The 21,270-nt window shown below is 42.7% G+C and overlaps 2 protein-coding genes across 2 annotated transcripts; both read right to left on the bottom strand.

The window, feature by feature from the left end:
- Positions 1 to 1,447: 1,447 nt before the first annotated feature.
- On the bottom strand, positions 1,448 to 3,580 carry LOC138887829 (uncharacterized). The gene is made up of 4 exons (XM_070169618.1): positions 3,257 to 3,580; positions 2,372 to 2,947; positions 1,952 to 2,254; positions 1,448 to 1,825 (listed from the first exon to the last, which is right to left on the bottom strand). The coding sequence occupies exons 1-4, from the start codon at positions 3,578 to 3,580 to the stop codon at positions 1,448 to 1,450; spliced, it is 1,581 nt and encodes a 526-aa protein (XP_070025719.1).
- A 491-nt stretch (positions 3,581 to 4,071) lies between these two features.
- LOC138887830 (uncharacterized) lies at positions 4,072 to 20,845 on the bottom strand. The gene is made up of 2 exons (XM_070169619.1): positions 20,457 to 20,845; positions 4,072 to 4,213 (listed from the first exon to the last, which is right to left on the bottom strand). The coding sequence occupies exons 1-2, from the start codon at positions 20,843 to 20,845 to the stop codon at positions 4,072 to 4,074; spliced, it is 531 nt and encodes a 176-aa protein (XP_070025720.1).
- Between the last annotated feature and the right edge of the window lie 425 nt (positions 20,846 to 21,270).

Consider the following 21,270-nt stretch of genomic DNA (forward strand, 5'->3'; position numbering starts at 1 on the left):
ACCTCAACTGAGTTTTAAGCTCCCTCAAGTCGTGATAGATGATCAGCGACTTGGTTTTCTGTGCCCTTACAGTCACGAATTTCAAGGTCGAACTCTTGCAGTAATAGCACCCAACGAATCAGGCACGGTTTGGACTCCTTCTTCTCAATCAAGTACCTGAGAGCTGCATGATCAGTATATACAATTACCTTAGAGCCAATCAGGTATGATCTGAACTTATCGAATGCAAACACCACAAGCGACATCTCCTTTTCAGTCACAGTGTTATTCAGCTGGGCTCCACTCAGCATTCTACTAGCATAGTAGATTGGGTGCATCAGCTTGTCCTTCCGCTGTCCTAGCACTGCCCCCACTGCATAGTCACTGGCGTCACACATGAGTTCGAATGGTTGCTCCCAGTTGGGGGCGACAATGATGGGTGCTGTGACTAGCCTCTTTTTCAACTCCTCAAATGCTACCCTGCAATCATCAGAAAACAAGAAGGGGTGATCTTTTTCTAACAACTTACAGAGAGGGTTGGTGATTTTTGAGAAGTCTATTATGAATCTCTGGTAAAAACCGGCATGCCCGAGGAAACTCCTGATTGCCTTGACTGAAGTGGGAGGTGGAAGCTTTGCTATCACGTCAACTTTAGCACGATCCACCCCGATTCCTTTACTTGATACCGGTGTCCCAAGACTATGCCCTCTTGTACCATGAAATGGCACTTCTCCCAATTAAGAACTAGGTTAGTCTCAATACATCGTTTCAACACTCGGGTCAGATTTATAAGGCACTTGTCGAATGAGTTTCCCACCACTAAGAAATCATCCATCAACACCTCCATTATATCTTCGACCATGTCAGTGAATATGGCCATCATGCACCTCTAGAATGTGGCGGGTGCATTGCATATGCCAAAGGGCATCCTCCGAAAAGCATAAATGCCATATGGGCAAGTGAAGAAGGTCTTCTCTCTGTCCTCTAGTGCAATGGAGATTTGATTGTACCCTGAGTACCCATCTAGAAAACAGAAGTGAGACCTCCCTGCCAATCTGTCAGGCATCTGATCAATGAAGGGAAGTGGAAAGTGGTCTTTCCGAATGGCCAGATTTAATTTTCTGTAGTCCATGCAAATTCTCCAGCCTGAGATGCTTCTTGTAGAGATCAGCTCATTGTTATCATTTTTGACCACCGTCATGCCACCCTTCTTAGGAACACATTGCACCAGGCTAACCCAGTTGCTGTCAGAGATTGGGAAAATGATTCCCGCATCCAACCACTTAATCACTTCTTTCTTCACCACTTCCTTCATGTTGGGGTTCAGCCTTCTTTGGTGCTACCTGGAAGGTTTGTGTCCCTCTTCCAATAGAATTTTATGCATACAATATGCCGGGTTGATCCCCTTGATGTCTGCCATGGTCCACCCAATGGCAGTCTTGCATTCCTTTAGTACCTGCAAAAGTTGTTATTCCTGCACATCTAACAAACTAGATGAGATAATAACAAGTAATGTGGAGTTAGGTCCTAGAAACTCATACTTGAGATGGGCGGGCAGTGGCTTCAATTCCAGTTTTGGTGGTTCTTCTATGGATGGCTTGGCTAGAGGAGTTTCCCTGTTTTCTAAGTGCATGGGCTCTAATTCAAGAGTTCTATCCCAAAACCCTTTGCTCTCTAAAGCCAACACCCATTCTGCCAATTCTTCCCCATTCACCTCATCTAAATTTACCAGACATGCAGCAAGAGGGTCCTCAATAGTCAACTTTTCATTATCAACTTCTACGATTACATCCATATCATCAATTAAAGAGCAATTGGCGAATTCACTCGGTCGCCTCATAGATTTCTGCACATTGAATGTTATCTCCTCATCATTCAATCTCATCTTGAGCTCCCCAGTTTCACAATCAATGAGAGCTCTCCCGGTGGCCAAGAACGGCCTTCCCAAAATTATGGGAATTTCTTCATCCACCTTGTAATCTAGAATCACAAAATCTGCAGGGAACACAAATTTCCCTACCTGAATCAGCACGTCATCCAAGATACCAGAAGGTCTTTTCACGGTCCTGTCAGTTAGCTGCAACAACATAGATGTGGGCCTAGCTCTTCTAATCCCCAACCTCTTATAAATCGCCAGGGGCATAAGATTTATGCTAGCCCCCAAATCACAAAGTGCCTTGGCAAAAACAAAGTTACCAATGGTGCAGGGAATTGTGAAACTCCCCGGGTCAGACAGCTTCTCAGCAACTGGTCTAGTCACCACAGCACTGCAGGTCTGAGTAAGAGTCACTGTAGCCAAGTCTTGGAAATCGAATTTTCGGGACATCAAGTCCTTCATAATTTTTGCATAACCAGGCATCTCCTTCAACACATCAATCAATGGAATATTTACCTGGATTTGTTTCAGTATCTCCAAGAATTTCTTGTATTGTTCCTCTTTCTGGTACTTGGCCAGCCTCTGTGGGAATAGTGCTGGAGGTCTCTTCTTTCCAATGATTTGGGTATTTTCTTTGTCAGACACCACCTCAACTACCGGTTCCTGGGCTGTCTCAGCTTCTTTCTCAGCCTCAATCTGTGTGTTATGTTCTTCTTGGGCAAGCTGCACTGTCACCTCTATCAGTTTTGTTGAATCATCTAGCTCAATGGGCACTAGTACAAGTGTCTCAGCCTGTCTGCTTTCTCGAGCCCTCTCTTGATCCAAGTCTAAGTCTCTGCCATTACGTAGACTCACTACCATCAGCTGCTTCGGGCCTTGATCTTTTAGATTTATCTGAGTGTCTACAGGTAATGTCCCATGAGGACGATTATTCAAAGACATCGAAATCTGGCCCATCTGCACTTCAATATTCTTAATAGCTGAATCATGTGTATCTACTCTTTCACTGATTTTTGCATTTGACCCAATAACCTGCTGCATCATTGCCTCAAGTCGAGCAAACCCATCTTCCTGTCTTCCACCATGCTGCTGCTGAGGAGGATGATAACCCTACTGCTGATTTTGATTATTATATCCGTGTGGCCTTTGGTAAGGTTCCATATTATTGTGAGGTCTCATACCTCCCATGTTTCCATTGTTAAGCTGTGGCTGGACTGGCCTGTACGGCTGATTTTGTTGGCCCCAATTTTGACCACCCTGTTTCTGGCCTCCATAATTAGACACATAATTCATGTCCTCAGGGTAGTGATGATGATCACTTTCTGCATTCCACTGGTTACCAATTAGCTGACTAATGCAAGATGTGCATAAGCCCCCATTAGTAGTATCTACAATGTGTACCTGCTGCTTCTGCCCTGACTCTTCCACCTTTTTGGTGAGTATGCTCATCTGTGTCATTAATGTGGCCATGTTTTCAGCAAGAGTGTTGGATGGATCTAAGGGCACTGAGTGAACCACTAGAGTGATAGGTGTATTCCTGGTTGTCCACCCCGAATTCTGTGCCATGTTGTCAAGCAGACTCTGGCTTTCTCTCCATGTTTTGCTAAAAAATGCTCCACCAGCTGAATCATCAACATTACCCTTCACGCCATCTGACAAACACATGTAAAACCATTGCCCCAACATCTGATCTGGAATACCGTGGTGCGGACATATAACCAACATCCCTTTGAATCGTTCCCATTTTTCTTACAGTGTCTCCATTGGTCTCTGTTTGAAACTCAAGATTTCATCAATTTGTTGAGCAGTCTTGTTGGGTGGATGAAATCTTTTCACAAATTGCTTGACTAACTCCTCCCAAGTCGTTATGGAATTAATGGGGATCGAGTTTAGCCAAGTCTGGGCAGCTCATGTCACTGAGAATGGAAACAACAATAGCTTTATTGCTTCCTGAGTTACGTTGGGCTGCTTTTGAGTTTTGCATATTGACAGGAAATTCTTCAAGTGTTGTTGAGGATCTTCGATTTGTGACCCCGAAAATAGTCCCTTGTTTTGCAACAAGTGCAGCATGTTGTTCGTGATTTGAAACGATTCAACCTGTATCTACTGGACTAAAATCGCTGTGGCCAAGTTCTCTACTGTGGGTTGTGCCCAATCATATAGCTCAGCCTCTGGCACAAGAGGTGCCACCGGTGCTAATGGCGCAGCTGGGTCTACTACGTGATCCCCCATGTCTGGTTCGAATTGTTTAGTTGTTTGTTTTTCCGGTTGGCCCAATTCAATGCCTTGAAAACTTTCTCGAGATCTGATAATGCTTCAAATACTTCACCAGTTCTCGATGAGTTTGTAGGCATGCACCTGTATAGCCAAGTCAACAAACGTTAAAATTTCAATGTATAGATTGGATATAGAGAAAACTGACTACACAAAGAATTTTTGTAGTTCTTTCAATTGTAATTGATAACACCGTTAATTTCCCGGCAACGACTCCAAAATTTGATCACGCCCAACTATGCCTTATAAAAAGGACACACTGACGTTGCAAATATAATCTGAGTATTTTGCTCAGAGTCGAACCCACAAGGAATTAACCTATCAATTACTCTTGTCAGACTCGCTAAATTCTACGTAATCAACTTCCCAAATGTTTTGAATAATAATTGAGGATATTTTTATTAACTACGCAAGACTGCAATTAAGTAAATAAAGACTAACTATGATTAAGTTGTAAACAATTAAGAGAAGGATCTAAGGTTGTGATTTCCCTTATTGATGGAATCCATTCCGGCTATGTGTCATATAGATTTGACTAATCGTCTCTATCAATCATGAGCACTCTTATTATCGTAAATCTCTCCCGAGTAATCACGATAATTTTCTAGACGCACTCTCCCGAGCTACGCTAGCTGGCTTTACAACTCACTTTAGATCGCACCCAAGGCTTCGTTATCTCTAATCCCGCCTTTAAACCCTCGGTTATTGATCCCTCATATACTCTGGGAGTGGTGTTGTTCAACAATTACCTAAATATGCACTCTCTCCCGAGTAATACATACTAAATAGGCACAACTAATTGAGGATCCTATCAATTAACTACAATAAAAACGTAGTTGAACAAATAGAGATTAAACTGGGCAAACTATATTAACATAACAAGAAGTTCATCCTTCAATAGGTTCCATCAAAACCCTAGACTAAATATTTAGCTACTCATAATCGTGTTCATAATTTCCCAAATAAATTGCATAATTAAATTACAAAGCAAAGATGAAGGAATGAAGAATTTGATGCCAATCTCCTCTGGAAATTGCTCCAAATGTTTTCTCCTTTCCACAATAGCCTCCGTAGGTCTAAGATATGTCAAAAGTCTTCAAAATGGCGTTTTTACATATATTTATACCAAATAGGGTCGGGCCCAGACGAAAACACCCTTTCTTGCGCGAAATAGGACTTAGCTCTGTAAAAATTGAACAGCTGCGCCGCACCATGCGACGCGTTATTGGACTTTGTCTACATCCTCAACTTTTCACTTCAGGCAGCATTTTACACTGCTGTGCCGTACCTTGCAGGCCCCATGTGGCGCGGCTGTGTAATTTTCTCAGAGTGAACTTATTTCGTCCTCTTTTAACATCCGGAGTTGGTACACGACCTTCGAACACGATCCCGGCTTAATGTATTGGGCTTTTACTCAGACTTCGAAGCTCCGAATTGATCAATTTAGCTCCAAATTAACTTTTGAGCTCAAGATCACCTCCTACAAGGCATAAAACACGTACTAAGTGCAATTCATTATCATTTGAACTCAAACGCACGTAAAAAATGCAGTCATTGACATGTAATACTACGGCTCAAACACGGGTTTCTAGCCTAACATCAGGACACCATAAATTATCCCAAGTGGCGACTCTGAATTTTAAACAAATAATCTCGTTTCGATTATTGTCACTTTAATTGGAAGAAACTCCCGTATACCCCTTCCAGGGTAGTAAAAAAGGAGGTGTGACACTAATAATCGATCCTGTGGCATTATTTCACTGATTTGGCTTGAAATTAATGGAAATTAAGGGTTAAAAATTGGGAATTAGGGCTTAGTGTTAGAGACCTTTGAGTGAGGGTTTGAGGGGTCATTTGTGGTTGGTTTTGGGACTTTTTATATGAATGAACTCGTGGAGTGATAAAAATTCCGTTGATGTAAATTTTGTCGGATTCCGAGACGTGGGCCCGGGGGTCGGGTTTTGGCTAATTTTGGGTTTGGTATTGTAATTTGATTTCATTCGAGTGGGATTTGTCCCCTTAGTATATTTTAATGGTTATGTACTGATTTTGGCTAGATTTGGAGCATCTAGAGGCCGATTCGAGTGGCAAAGGCATCACGGGCTAGAGTTTGGACCGGATTGAGGTGAGTAATGATTGTAAATGCTGCCATGAGGGTATGAAACCCCGAACATCACATCGTTGTGCTATTATAAGGTGACACACATGCTAGATGACAAACATAGGGTCGTGCATCATTGGGGACTGTGACTTAGTCCATTCCTAATGACTGTTTTACTGCGTATTTGATTGAAAACTGTTTGCTATCATCATGTTTCAGGCTGAATGCCATATTTGGGCCTCGTGCCAACTGTTTTGGACCCCTTAGGGGATTTTTACTGCTATTCCTTATTGTTTTAACTTTATACTTGATCAGTCATGCTACATTCTACTATTTTCATAACTCAGCTATATTTACTCTGTTTTGACATCTTAAATGATATTTTGAGCTGAGCATCATATTTTACTGTGCCCGAGTGGCTTTTAGAGATTTCTGACTGAGTAGGGCCGATGGCCTGTGTTGTGAGGTTATTATGGGATCGGGCTGCGCACCGCAGCAGTATTGAGCTGATTCATGACTATGAGGCCGAGGGCCTGAGTTATACGCCACGAGGTGGCTTGATATAAGGCCGAGATCCTATTTGTTTATGCCACGAGATGGCTTGATATTGCGCTTGGGCTGTAAGGGGCCCCTCCCGGAGTCTGTACACCCCAGTTGAGTGCGGGTACCCAGTGTGATATGTGATATTGCCTGAGGGACTACTACGAGTGATTGTGAGATAGCCCGAGGGGCTGATTTTATGTGTTTATCTTTTCTCACTATTTTTCATTTACTCGTTTAACTGTTAAAAGATGTTTTAAAGAAGCTTATGCTGAGTTAAGGTGTTTTTACAAGTTTTCACTGTTTTATTGCATTGTATTGGTTTTACACTGCCTCTTTGTAGCATATTGCTGTGTTTTACGTGTTTTTCTTATCTCTCAGCTACTTTTACTTTTATTTCTCACTGAGTTGGAGTACTCACATTACTCCCTGCACCCTGTGTGCAGATTCAGGAGCCTCAGGTCCAGCTAGCGAGTGCTTATTTGCTTCCAGCAGGCAGTTCGGAGTTCACTAGGTAGCTGCTCGGCGTTCGCAGCCCAGTGCTTCTCCCTCTTATATTACTTTCCTTATATTAGTTCTGTAATAGACTGTGTAGACTTTCGAACTCTTAGATGGATGTATTAGATGCTCATGACTGGTGACACCCCGATGTCGGTCTATGTTTATTTCTGCACTTGTTTTATTTCACTTTATTTGGGATTACTCACTTATTAATGACTTAAATTGAATTATTATAACTGTTTAATTGAATTGGGGGTTTGTGTCAGCTAGCCTTGTCTTCACGAGAGGCACCATCATGACCGAGTCCGGTTTTGGGTCATCACAAGTTGGTATCAGAGCCTAGGTTACATAGGTCTCACGAGTCATGAGCAGGTTTAGTAGAGTCTCGCGGATCGGTACAGAGACGTCTGTATTTATCCTCGGGAGGCTATAGAACCTTTAGGAAAACTTCATATTCTTGAAATTCTTGTCGTGCAAATCTGTTTATCCGAGTACTAAACTTCTATTATTCTATTCTCTCATAGATGGTGAGGACACGAGCGACCGGTCAGGATGGATGACCACCAGTACCACTAGCTGTGGCCACTAGAGGCCGAGGACGCCGTCGAGGCCGTGGTAGGGGTAGGGGTGTAGCCCGCACAATAGCTAGGGCATCACCTGCATATCCACCAGCCGCCCCAGTTCATGATCAGGTCCCAGTTGTGGACGCTTCAGCAGCACCAGCTCAGGCACCAGTTATGCCCATTGTGATTCCGGGTCTTTAGGATGCCCTGGCTCAGATTCTATCAGTATGCACTGGCCTAGCACAAGCGGTCTCAGTTACTACTGCCGCAACTACTTCTCAGGCTGGGGGAGGCACTCAGACTCCCGCCACTCACACACCAGAGCAGGTCGTGTCGGAACTTCAGACACCGGGGGCACCTCCAGCCCAGCCGGTTGCATTTGTTCAGGACTATGTAGCTCCTGCTATGCCAGAGGATGAGTAGCGTAGGTTGGAGAGGTTTGGTAGACTTCAGCCTCTAACTTTCAGTGGTGTAGAGGGCGAGGATGCCTAGGGTTTCTTGGACAAGTGTTAGAGGATTCTTCGTACAACGGGTATTCTTGAGACCAGCGGGGTCGCTTTCACTACTTTTCAGTTTTCTTGAGCTGCCTTCACTTGGTGGGAGGCTTATGAGAGGCGTATGCCTGTTGGTGTAGCACCCCTTACCTGGTAGCTGTTCTCCATTCTCTTTTTGGAGAAGTATGTGCCACAGTCTCGTAGAGAGGAGCTGCACATGCAGTTCGAGTGGTTGCATCAGGGAGATTTGACTGTGATACAGTATGATATAATGTTCTCAGAGTTAGCTCATCATGTTGTTTGGTTGGTTCCGATAGATAGATAGAGGATCAGGAGGTTTGTTGATGGCCTCACATGTTAGCTTCATATTCTCATGACCAGGGAGAGGGTGTCTGGTGCTACTTTTGAGGAGGTTGTTGATATTGCTCGCGAGATTGAGTCAGTTCGTTGCCAGGAGCGAGATGAGAGGGAGGCCAAGAGGCCTCGGGGATCTGGTAGCTATGGTGGTGCTCCTTCGAGAGGTCAATTTCAGCACGGTAAAGGCCGTCCATTTAGACAGGCTCAGCCAGCTCGCCCAGGTTATCATGGGGCATCATCGAGTCATGGTTCTCACAGTTCTTATCAGGGCCAGTCATCACTCATTGCCCTTCCAGCCTAGAGTTCGTCCTATGCTCCATCAGTTCAGGGCTCTTTTATGCCAAGTGCATCTGCTAGTCATTCCGGTGCTAGGGGTTCCCTTCAATCCCCGTCTCCAGCACCAGGGAGTTGCTATGAGTGTGAAAAGTTGGGTCATATGTGGAGGCAGTGTCCTTGTCGTCTTGGTGGTTCATCTCAGCAGAGGAGTCAGCCATCGATTTCAGTGCCAGTTACTTTACCATCACCCACCCAGCCAGCTAGGGGTGGAGGTCAATTAGCTAGGGGCCGCCCTAGAGGGGGAGGTCGATCAGGTGGTGGTCAGGCCCGTTTCTATGCACTCCCAGCTAGACCCGATGCTATTGCTTCAGATGCTATGATTACAGGTATTGTCTCAGTCTGCCACAGAGATGCCTCTGTATTATTTGATCCCGGTTCCACTTTTTCTTATGTGTCATCATATTTTGCTCATTATTTGGATACGCCCAGTAAGTCTCTTGTTTCATCTATTCGTGTGTCTACTCCGGTGGGTGATACTATTGTTGTGGACCATGTGTACCGATCGTGTGTGGTGACTATTGGGGGTTTGGAGACCCGAGTGGATCTATTATTACTTTGCATGGTGGATTTTGATGTAATATTGGGCATGGATTGGCTATCTCTGTGTCGTGCTATTTTGGACTATCATGCTAAGACAGTGATATTGGCTATGCCGGGTGTGCCACGGATTGAGTGGCGAGGTTCGACTGATTTTGTCCCTAGTAGGGTGATTTCGTTCTTGAAGGCCCAGCGTATAGTTGGGAAGGATTGTCTTTCATACTTAGCCTTTGTGAGGGATGTCGGTGCAGAAACTTCTAATATTGATTCTGTTCCTGTTCTGAGGGATTTTCCCGATGTGTTTCCTGCAGACATGCCGGGCATGCCACCAGACTGGGATATTGATTTTGGTATTGACCTGGTGCAGGGCACTCAGCCCATTTCTATTCCATCATATTGTATGTCACTAGCAGAGTTGAAAGAGTTGAAGGAATAACTTCAGGAACTCCTTGATAAGGGGTTCATTTGGCCTAGTGTGTCACCTTGGGGTACACCTGTTCTATTCGTGAAGAAGAAGGATGGCACGATGAGGATGTGCATTGATTACAGGCAGTTGAACAAAGTAACAATCAAGAACAAGTATCCTTTGCCTCATATCGATGATTTGTTTGACCAGCTTCAGGGAGCGAGAGTGTTCTCCAAGATTGATCTCCGTTCAGGTTATTACTAATTGAAGATCAAGGACTAGGATATTCTTAAGACAACCTTTAGGACCAGATACAGTCATTATGAGTTCCTTGTTATGTCTTTCGGGCTGACCAATTCCCCGACAACGTTCATTCATTTGATGAACAACGTGTTTCGGCCTTATCTTGATTCGTTCGTGATTGTTTTCATTGATGATATTCTGGTGTACTCGCATAGTCAGGAGGAACATGCGGAGTATTTGAGAGTTGTGTTGCATAGGTTGAGGGAGGAGAAACTTTATGCAAAGTTCTCCAAATGTGAGTTTTGGCTCAGTTCAGTAGCTTTCTTGGGGCACGTGGTGTCCAACAAGGGTATTCAGGTTGAACCGAAGAAGATAGAGGCGGTTCAGAGTTGGCCCAGACCGTCCTCAGCTACAAATATTCACAGCTTTCTTGGTTTGGCGGGTTATTACCGCCGGTTTGTTCAGGAATTTTCATCTATTTCACCGCCCTTGACCAAGTTGACTCAAAAGGGTGCTCCATTCAGGTAGTCGGATGAGTGTGAGGAGAGCTTTCAGAAGCTCAAGATAGCCTTGACCACGACTCCAGTATTAGTTTTTCCATCAGCTTTAGGTTCATCTACAGTGTATTGTGATGCTTTGAGAGTCGGTATTGGGTGTGTGTTGATGCAGAAGGGTAGAGTTATTGCTTATGCTTCTCGTCAGTTGAAGCCCAATGAGAAGAACTACCCTGTTCATGATTTAGAGTTGGCTGCCATTGTTCACGCGTTGAAGATTTGGAGGCATTATTTGTATGGTGTGTCTTGTGAGGTGTTTACTAATCATCGTAGCCTCCATCACTTGTTCAAGCAGAAGGATCTCAATTTGAGGCAGCGAGGATGGTTGGAGTTGCTAAAGGATTATGATATTACTATTTTGTACCATTCGGGAAAGGCCAATGTGGTGGCCGATGCCTTGAGTAGGAAGGCGGTGAGTATGGGAAGTTTGACATATATTCCAGTTGGGGAGAGACCTCTTGCAGTTGATGTTCAAGCCTTGGCTAATTGGTTCGTGAGGTTGGATATTTCGGAGCCTAGTCGTGTATTGGCTTGTGTGATTTCTCGGTCTTCCTTATTTGATCGTATCAGAGAGCGTCAGTATGATGATCCTCATTTTCTTATCCTTAAGGACAAAATTCAGCATGAGGATACCAGAGATGTAACTATTGGTGATGACAGGGTGTTGAGGATGCAGGGCCGGATATGTGTGCCCAATGTGGATGGGCTTCGGGAGTTGATTTTGGAGGAGGCCCATAGCTCGCGGTATTCCATTCATCTAGGTGCCGCGAAGATGTATCAGGATCTGAGGCAGCATTATTGGTGGAGTAGAATGAAGAAGGATATTGTGGGATTTGTAGCTCGGTGTCTCAACTGTCAGCAGGTGAAATATGAGCATCAGAGACCGGGTGGCTTGCTTCAGCAGCTGGATATTCCAGAGTGGATGTGGAGCGGATCACTATGGATTTTGTAGTTGGAAACGGACTTTGAAGAAGTTTGATGCTATTTGGGTGATTGTGGATCGGCTGACCAAGTCCGCGCACTTCATTCCTGTGTGTACTACCTATTTTTTAGAGCGGTTGGCAGGAATCTATATCCGGGAGATTGTTCGTTTGCATGGTGTTCCGGTTTCCATCATTTCAGACAGAGGTACTCAGTTTACATCACAGTTTTGGAGAGTGGTGCAGAGAGAGTTGGGTACTCAGGTTGAGTTGAGCACAACTTTTCACCCTTAGACGGACGGGCAGTCCGAGCACACTATTCAGATATTAGAGGACATGTTGCGTGCTTGCATCATTGATTTTGGAGGATCATGAGATCAGTTTCTACCGCTCACAGAGTTTGCTTATAACAACAATTACTAGTCGAGTATTCAGATGGCTCTATATGAGGCTTTATATGGGAGGCAGTGTAGATCTCCAGTTGGTTAGTTTGAGCCGAGTGAGGCTAGGCTATTGGGTACAGACTTGGTGCAGGACACTCTAGACAAGGTGAAGGTGATTCAGGAGAGGCTTCATACAGCACAGTCGAGACAAAAGAGTTTTGCTGACAGGAAGGTTCGGGATGTGTCCTACATGGTTGGTGAGAAGGTTCTATTGAAGGTTTCACCCATGAAGGGTGTTATGAGATTTGGGAAGAAGGGTAAATTGAGTCCTCGGTTCATTGGTCCTTTTGAGGTGCTTCGGAGGATTGGGGAGGTGGCTTATGAGCTTGCCTTGCCACCCAGCTTATCGAGTGTGCATCCAGTGTTCCATGTTTCTATGCTTCGGAAGTATATTGGCGATCCGTCTCATGTTTTGGATTTCAGCATGGTTCAGTTGGATGATGATTTGACTTATGATGTGGAGCCAGTGGCTATTTTGGAGCGTCAGGTTCGAAAGTTGAGGTCAAAGGATATAGCTTCAGTGAAAGTGCAGTGGAGAGGTTGACCCATGGAGGAGGCTACTTGGGAGGCCGAACGAGAGATGCCGAGCAGATATCCTCACCTATTTGAGGCTTCAGGTATGTTTCTTGACTTATTCAAGGACGAACGTTTGTTTAAGAGGGGGAGGATGTGATGACCCGTCCAGTCATCTCATGAGTTACTGCTCCGTTTCCCCCATTTCTGCTTCTTATTGCTTTGTTGATCAGTATTATGTGTTATCGGGTTCGTTGGCTTGGGTTCGGAAAGGTTTTGGTGAGATTTGAGACACTTAGTCTCTTTTGAGTGAGCTAAAGTTGGAAAAGTCAACCGGATGTTGACTTATGTGAGAAAGGGCTCGGATGTGAATTCCGATGGTTCGGATAGCTTCGGGAGATGACTTGGGACTTAGGAGTGTGATCGGAAAGTGTTTTGGAGGTCCGGAGTAGATTTAGGCTCGAATTGGCAAAGTTGGAATTTTGGTGTTTTCCGGTTGATAGATGAGATTTTGATTTAAGATTCGGAATGGAATTCCGGGAGTTGCAATAGGTCAGCTGTGTCATTTGGGATGTGTGTGCAAAATTTCAGGTCATTCGGACGTGGTTTGATAGACTTTTTGTTCAAACGCGTAATTCTGAAGATTTTTGGAACCTTAGGCTTGATTTCGATGTGAATTGGTTGATTCGATATTGTTTGAGGTGTTTTTGAAGATTGGTACAAGTTTGGGTAGTGGTATGTGATGTGTTTGTGCTTTTGGTTGAGGTCTCGAGGGCCTCGGGGTAATTTCGGATGGTTGACGGAAGATTTGAGTTGGGTTTGTGCAGCTGAAGTTTTAGGACTACTGTTATAACTGCATCTGTGGTTGGGAGGCCACAGGTGCGACCCCCGCAGATGCGGAAGCAAGCCACAGAAGCGGTCAAGGAGGGCATCAGCTGGAACCATAGAAGCAGTTAAGAAAGCGCACCTGCGCTATCGCAGGTACGGGATTTGCATCGCAGATACGGGACTTGGACTTTAAGTGAAAACTGCAGGTGCGGTAGTAAAGACCACATAAGCGGTAAAAGGGCCACATGTGCGGAATCCCTGGGCCAGAAAGTATAAAAGGCTTCCTTTGCGATTTTTGAGTTGTTCTTCACCATTTTTGTTTGGGTTTGAGCTTGGGGAAGCTATTTTGAAGAGGCATTCAAGGGATAACGCTTGGAGGTAAGATTTTTGAACTTAATAATCGATCCTATGGAATTATTTCACTGATTTGGCTTGAAATTAATGAAAATTAAGGGTTAAAAATTGGGAATTAGGGCTTGGTGTTGGAGACCTTTGAGTGAGGGTTTAAGGGGTCATTTGTGGTTGGATTTTGGGACTTTTGATATGAATAAACTCGTGGAGTGATAAGGATTCCGTTGATGTAAATTTTGTCGGATCCCGAGACATGAGCCGGGGGGTCGGGCTTTAGATAATTTCGAGTTTGTGTTGTAATTTGATTTCTTTCGAGTGGGCTTTGTCCCCTTAGCATATTTTAATGGTTATGTACTGATTTTGGTTAGATTTGGAGCATCCGGAGGCCGATTTGAGAGGCAAAGGCATCGCGGGCTAGAGTTTGGACCGGATTGAGGTGAGTAATGATTGTAAATGCTGCCCTGAGGGTATGAAACCCCAGACTTCACATCGTTGTGCTATTATAAGGTGACACACACGCTAGATGACGAGCGTGGGGTCATGCACTGTTGGGGACTGTGACTTAGTTCGTCTCGAATGACTGTTTTACTACGTATTTGATTGAAAACTGTTTGCTATCATCATGTTTCGGGCTAAATGCCATATTTGGGCATCGTGCCAACTGTTTTAGACCCCTTAGGGGATTTTTACTGCTATACCTCACTGTTTTGACTTTATACTTGCACTCTGTCAAGCTACATTCTACTGTTTTCATAACTCAGCTATGTTTACTCTATTTTGACATCTTAAATAATATTTTGAGATGAACATCATATTTTACTGTGCCCGAGTGACTTTTAGAGATTTCTGACTGAGTAGGGCTTAGGGCCTGCGTTGTGAGGTTATCATGGGATCGGGCTGTGCGCCGCAGCGGTATTGAGCTGATTCATGACTATGAGGCCGACGACTTGAGTTGTACGCTACGAGGTGGCTTGATATGAGGCTGAGAGCCTATTTGATTATACCACGAGATGGCTTGATATTGCGCTTGGTCCATAAGGGGCCCCTCCCGGAGTTTGTACACCCCTAGTGAGCGCGGGTACCCAGTGTGATATGTGATATTACCCGAGGGGCTGATACGAGTGATTGTGAGATAGCCCGAGGGGCTGATTCTGTTGGTACTTTGCCCGAGGGGCTAATTTTATGTGTTTATATTTTCTCACTGCTTTTCATTTACTCATTTAACTGTTAAAAGATGTTTTAAAGAAGCTTATGCTGAACTAAGGTGTTTTTACAAGTTTTCACTGTTTTATTGCATTATATTGGTTTTACACTGCCTCTTTATAGCATATTGCTGTGTTTTACATGTTTTCTTATCTCTCAGCTGCTTTTACTCTTATTACTCACTGAGTTGGAGTACTCACATTACTCACTACACCCTGTGTACAGATTCAGGAGCCTCGGGTCCCGCTAGCAAGTGCTGATTTGCTTCCAGCAGGCGGTTCGGAGTTCACTAGGTAGATGCTCGGCATTCACAGCCCAATGCTTCTCCCTCTTATCTTACTTTCATTGTATTAGTTCTGTAATAGACTATGTAGACTTTTGAACTCTTAGACGGATATATTAGATGCTCATGACTGGTGACTCCCCGATGTCGGGCTGTGTTTATTTCCGCACTTGTTTTATTTAACTTTATTTGGGATTACACACTTATTAATGACTTAAATTGAATTATTATAACTATTTAACTGAATTGGGGGTTTGTGTCGGCTGACCTTGTCTTTACGAGAGGCGCCATCACGACCGAGTTCGTTTTTGGGTTGTGACAGTAATAAAAGAAGTAACTCAGAGATAAAATGCTCAGCTCGTTCACAGTTCCAGAAAATAGGCTTGTTTTCAAGTATATCAGTAAAAACCCAAATCTTTTACCGAAATTGCCAAAAATATGAGTAAGTTTGAAAACTGTGATTTCTCCCAATAATTCTTTCAACAATAAGTAAGATGCTTCCTTTTTCCAGATAGCAATAGTAAAATACATCTCTATGTCTATACATCAATATGTGTAAAAAGTCATGAATGACGTGATACCGTATAGCATGAGGAAAATGTATCTCTATGCATGTATGTCATGTGTGCATGTTAATGCAATGTATCTTAGAGATGAACTCATGTACTCACACTCTCAGAGTACCCAATCTCTCTGTCTCACACTTTCCACTTATTATGCTCAATCACTCGACATGCTCAGTCACTCGGTACTGTATATGGCCAATCAAGCCCAGGGAAGATCCATCCCGAATATATACATAACAACTAATAGTCAGTCATTCAGTACTGTATAAGACTAATGCAGTCTGGGAAAGATCCATCCCTAAATATAAATGCTTTGGACAAGATCCATGTCCAGGAAAGGTCCATCCCTGATGATAAATCAACCGCGCTCATTGGGGGTATGTGCAGATTTCGGAGGGGCTCTTTCAGCCCAAGCACTATATCAAGACAATCATGGAATAAATCAATGATACTCGTTGCAGCGTGCAACCCGATCCACATATATACAACCATAAGGCTCGTTGCGGTGTGCAACCCGATCCACATATATACATATATCACTCACAGATCAGGACCTCGACCTTACTCAGTCATCAATCTCTCCAGTCTCTCGGGCTCACAATGCCATGAAACTAGCCCAAAATGATGAAATAATGTGTCAATAAATAGAAACAGAGACTGAGATATGATATGAAATAAATAAATATGACTGAGTATGAAATTGTAATTTAAACAAATAATTCAATAGCAATACGACCTTGGTGGGTCCCAATAGAATAAACATATAGCCTAGACATGATTTCTAATATGGATCATAACTCAATAGCTCTAGTACGTAGAGATTTCATGGTTATAGATAAGATCAGGTAACTACACAGTACAACAGAATTAACGGAGTCATGATTCACACGATGTACGCCCATATGCCCGTCACCTAGCACGTGCGTCACCTCAACACCAAAACACATAACACGTAATTCAGGGTTTTATACCCTCAACACCAGGTTTAGAAGTGCTACTTACCTCAAACAAGCCAAATCCAATACCCAACAAGCCAAACGATGCTCCAAAAATACCATCCCGCACGTAACGACCTCTGAATGGCTCAAAACTAGCCAAAAGCAACTTAGATACATCAAATAGTGCCAAAGGAAACAAACCCAATCGATAAAGGTTGAATCTTTAATCAAAATCTCAAAATCGACCAAAAAGTCAAACCCGGGTCCGCACCTTGAAACCCAACAAAACTCACAAATCTAACAATCTATTTAATTACGAGTCCAACCATACTAGTTTCACTCAAATCCGACTCCGAATCGATGTTCAAAACTCAAAATTTACTTTATGAAATATTAGACAAAACCCCCAAATTTTACTTTGAAATCATCAATCAAATGCCTAAAACGAAGATGGATTCATGAAATATAATCAAAATCGAGTATAGAACACTTACCCCAATCCATATGGTGAAACTCGCCTTCAAAAATTGTCCAAATCCGAGCTCCCCAACTTAAAATATGACCAAATGAACAAACCTTCGATATTAAGTGTTTTTGTCTAGCTGTTCTACCTTGTTTTGCATGCCAAACGATCCCAAAACTTATTTTTGATGCCTCCAATGGGTTCCTTGTAAAATTTCAGTCAATATAGGCTTTTGAATCACTCCATTTGACCTTATAATGAAGGAGATATGTTGGTTTCAATATTTAAAAATAACGATGATTTTAAAATACGAAGTTAGTGGCAATTTCGTAATTAATCTGACAAAATCTGGCAATCCAATTCTTAGTAGAATAACCATAAAATCCTCATACGATGTCCAAATTTGATGATTCCATAATTACAATACGGATATAATGCTTTAATAAAAACAGAAATTGGAACTCATTTGTTCAATATGGTACCATTTATGCTTGAAGAAACAACGTCGAAACATAAGAAAAACGAGCACAACACAACCCAAACCTATCCGAAACTCACCCGAGCCCCTCGGTACCCCATATGAACATACCAACAAGTCCCATAATATAACACGGACTTACTCCAGGCCTCAAATCATGCATAACAACATCGAAATAACGAAACACACCTCAAATCAAACTTAATGAACTTTCGAACTTTCGACTTCCAAAAACTCGCGCCGAAACATATCAAATCTACTCGGAATGAACTCAAATTTTGTATACTAGTCCTAATACATCATACGGAGCTACTCGTGCCCCCAAACTACCGGTCGAGTCATTACAATGTTGCATTTGCATATGTGGCGAGACAAGGTGGGATAATTATTGATGCGCATGTGGCAATACAAAGCAAACATTTACTTTATTGTTGCACATGCGACGAGACAAGGCAAGCTGTGTTGGGGATGATTGCAATGTCTTGGGGTCATTGTTATTGACGATATTTGTGTGGTGGTGTGGCCTTCTTATGTGTGTCATGCATATTATAGGTTTCGATGTGTTGTTTCCAATTTGATACTCGGTGTCTCTGATTTTACTAGTTAACTTGAGCTGTGATAGTATACATGCACAAGCATACACCGTAACATGTCACCTATATCAGTACAAGAGTATGAATCTTGATCATGTACATGTATTCTTGTATACCTGCCTTCTGTATATGGATTAGACTGGTGGCTCGTGCGGATATGAGATACTGTTACTATTGGTACGTGAGTTGTCTGTGCGGATATGAGGTATTATTACTATTGGCACATACATTAGTACGTGAGTTGTCCGTGCAGATCTGGTATTGACACGTAAGTTGTTCGTGCATCACGTGAGTGGTCCGTACGGTTGTGATTGATGATGTGGGCACGAGATACCATGTAATTATGATTCCTGATTTGGAACTAGTTATTTATGATTATGAGGTGTGGTACCTCGGGGTGATCCTTGTGTAAATCTTGTGATTGGACGGTTGATTATTTGGTTGCCATTTGTTTCCTTAATTGGTTTCTATATGTTCCTTGTGTAAATCTAGTACTTTATATGTATTCTGATTACTTGCTGCATTATCACCTTTTTGCTTCTTGTGGCTACTTGTCATTTTTGCTTTCCATTGCTAGTGTTATATTATTATTCTTTCTACGTTTAGCTGTACATTGATATTTGTTCTTCTATTAGCTTTATATTAACAATTTCACAGGTTAGCATATATGGTAGGTGTCTTGACTTGAACCTCGTCACTACTCCTTCGAGGTTGGTCTTGATACTTATTGGGTACTGTTGTGGTGTACTCATGCTACACTTCTACACATCATTTTTGCAGATTCAGGTACCTCGGAGCTTGTCGGTCGTTAGATAGCTGATTGCGAGTTGCTGTGGAGACTTCAAAGTATACCTGCTATCGCGTTTGCAGGCCTCAGAGTCACCTTCTATTGTCTTTCATTACCATATATTTCTATTCCAGAACAATATTTTATCTAGAGATTTCTGGTGAACTCAGTAGAGCTTATAACTTCGTACTACCAGTTTTGGGATATTGTATATCTATTGATGGTTGTTGGCTATGTATGGAATTTATTGGTTCATGTTTAATGGTTAATGGTTTAAATCTGTTAATAACTCAGCATGTGTTAGGATTACCTAGTCTTAGGGACTAGGTGTCATCATGACATCCTAAGATAGAAATTTAGGATCGTGATAAGAAGTGATTTAGTATGATGTATATCTTATGAAGTATTGCCATGTACGATTGAAAAAACCTTGTTTTCTTTATCATAATCTTCCAATTGATGTAGAATGGCATAGCTTTGTAGTTGATCTAAATGGAAGGGGGGAATTCCTTCATTCTTAAATACTTTAAGGATAAGTTAGTTGCAAAGAAAAATATTGGAAATGAAGTTTGAAATGCAAATAAGCTCATAAGCCTTTTCCCCAGTTTAATTCATTCCGAAACATGTCCAAAACTCATCCGAGCCCCTGGGGCTCCAAACCAAACATCCATACAAGTATAACAATATCATACAAACTCACTCCCGAGATCAAAATACAAAAATAACATCTAGAACTACGAATTATATACTAAAACACATGAATTTCAAAGTAAAGTTCAAGAACTACTAGAATTGCAACTAAGCGTCCTAATCCCATCAATTCAACTCCAAATGATCCCAAATTTTGCAGACAAGTTCTAAATAGCATATTGGACCTATTCCAAATCCCAAAATCAAATTCCTAACTCGATAGCTAAAAGTTATCCTACAATCAAAATTTTCAACTTCAAATTGCTAAATTTTGGCAAAACAACACAAATCAACCTACGCACTTCCGAATTCGATTACGGACATATGCTCAAGTCCAAAAATCTGATACGAAGCTATCAAAGCCATCAAAATACTGTTCCGAGGTCGTTTTTACAAAAGTCAAAGTTTGGTCAATATTTTTAGCTTAAACTTCTATGTCAAGAATCAAAAGGGTCCAAATCAACCCGAAATCTTCCCGGAACAAAACTAATCAACCTCATAATTCATAAAACCATAAACACTCATGTGTGAAGCATCAAAATGGGAACAGGGTGCAATTACACAAAATGACCGGTCGGGTCGTCATATTCTACCCCTCTTAAAACAAACATTCGTCCTCGAACGTGCATAAAGACATACCTGAAGTGATGAATAGATGGATAACGATTCCACATGTCGTGCTCGGTCTCCCAGGTTGCCTCCTCGACCGGATGACCCCTCAATTGAACGTTCACTGAAGCAATGTTCTTTGATCTCAATTTCCGGACCTGTCTATCCAAGATAGCCACCGACTCCTTAATATAAGTCAAATCCTTGTCCAATTGGATTGTGATGAAGTCTAAAACATGAGATGGATCACCATAATACTTCCGGAGCATAGAAACATGGAACACCGGATGAACCGCAGATAAACTAGGTAGTAATGCAAGCTTGTAAGCCACCTCACCAATCCTCTTAAGGATCTCAAAGGGTCCGATATACCTAGGGCTCAACTTGCCTTTCTTTCTGAACCTCATCACACCCTTCATGGGTGAAAACCGGAGCAAAAATCACTCCCCAACCATAAATGCTACATCACGAACCTTCCGATCAGCATAACTGTTCTGTCTACACTAGGCTGTATGAAGTCGATCCTGAATCAACTTGACGTTCTCCAAGGCATCCAGAACCAAATCCGTGTCCAATAACTTAGCCTCTCCCGGCTCAAACCAACCAACTGGAGAACGACACTGTCTCCCATATAGGGCCTCATAAGGAGTCATATGAATACTCGATTGGTAGTTGTTATTGTAGGCAAACTCTGCAAGTAGCAAGAACTGATCCCAAGAACCCCCGAAATCCATAACATAGACACGAAGCATATCCTCTAATATCTGAATGGTGCGCTAGGACTATCCATCCATCTGGGGGTAAAATGTTGTACTCAACTCAATCCATGTTCCTAACTTACGCT

Source organism: Nicotiana sylvestris, chromosome 3 (assembly GCF_000393655.2).
Source record: "Nicotiana sylvestris chromosome 3, ASM39365v2, whole genome shotgun sequence".
Taxonomy (NCBI): Eukaryota; Viridiplantae; Streptophyta; class Magnoliopsida; order Solanales; family Solanaceae; genus Nicotiana; species Nicotiana sylvestris.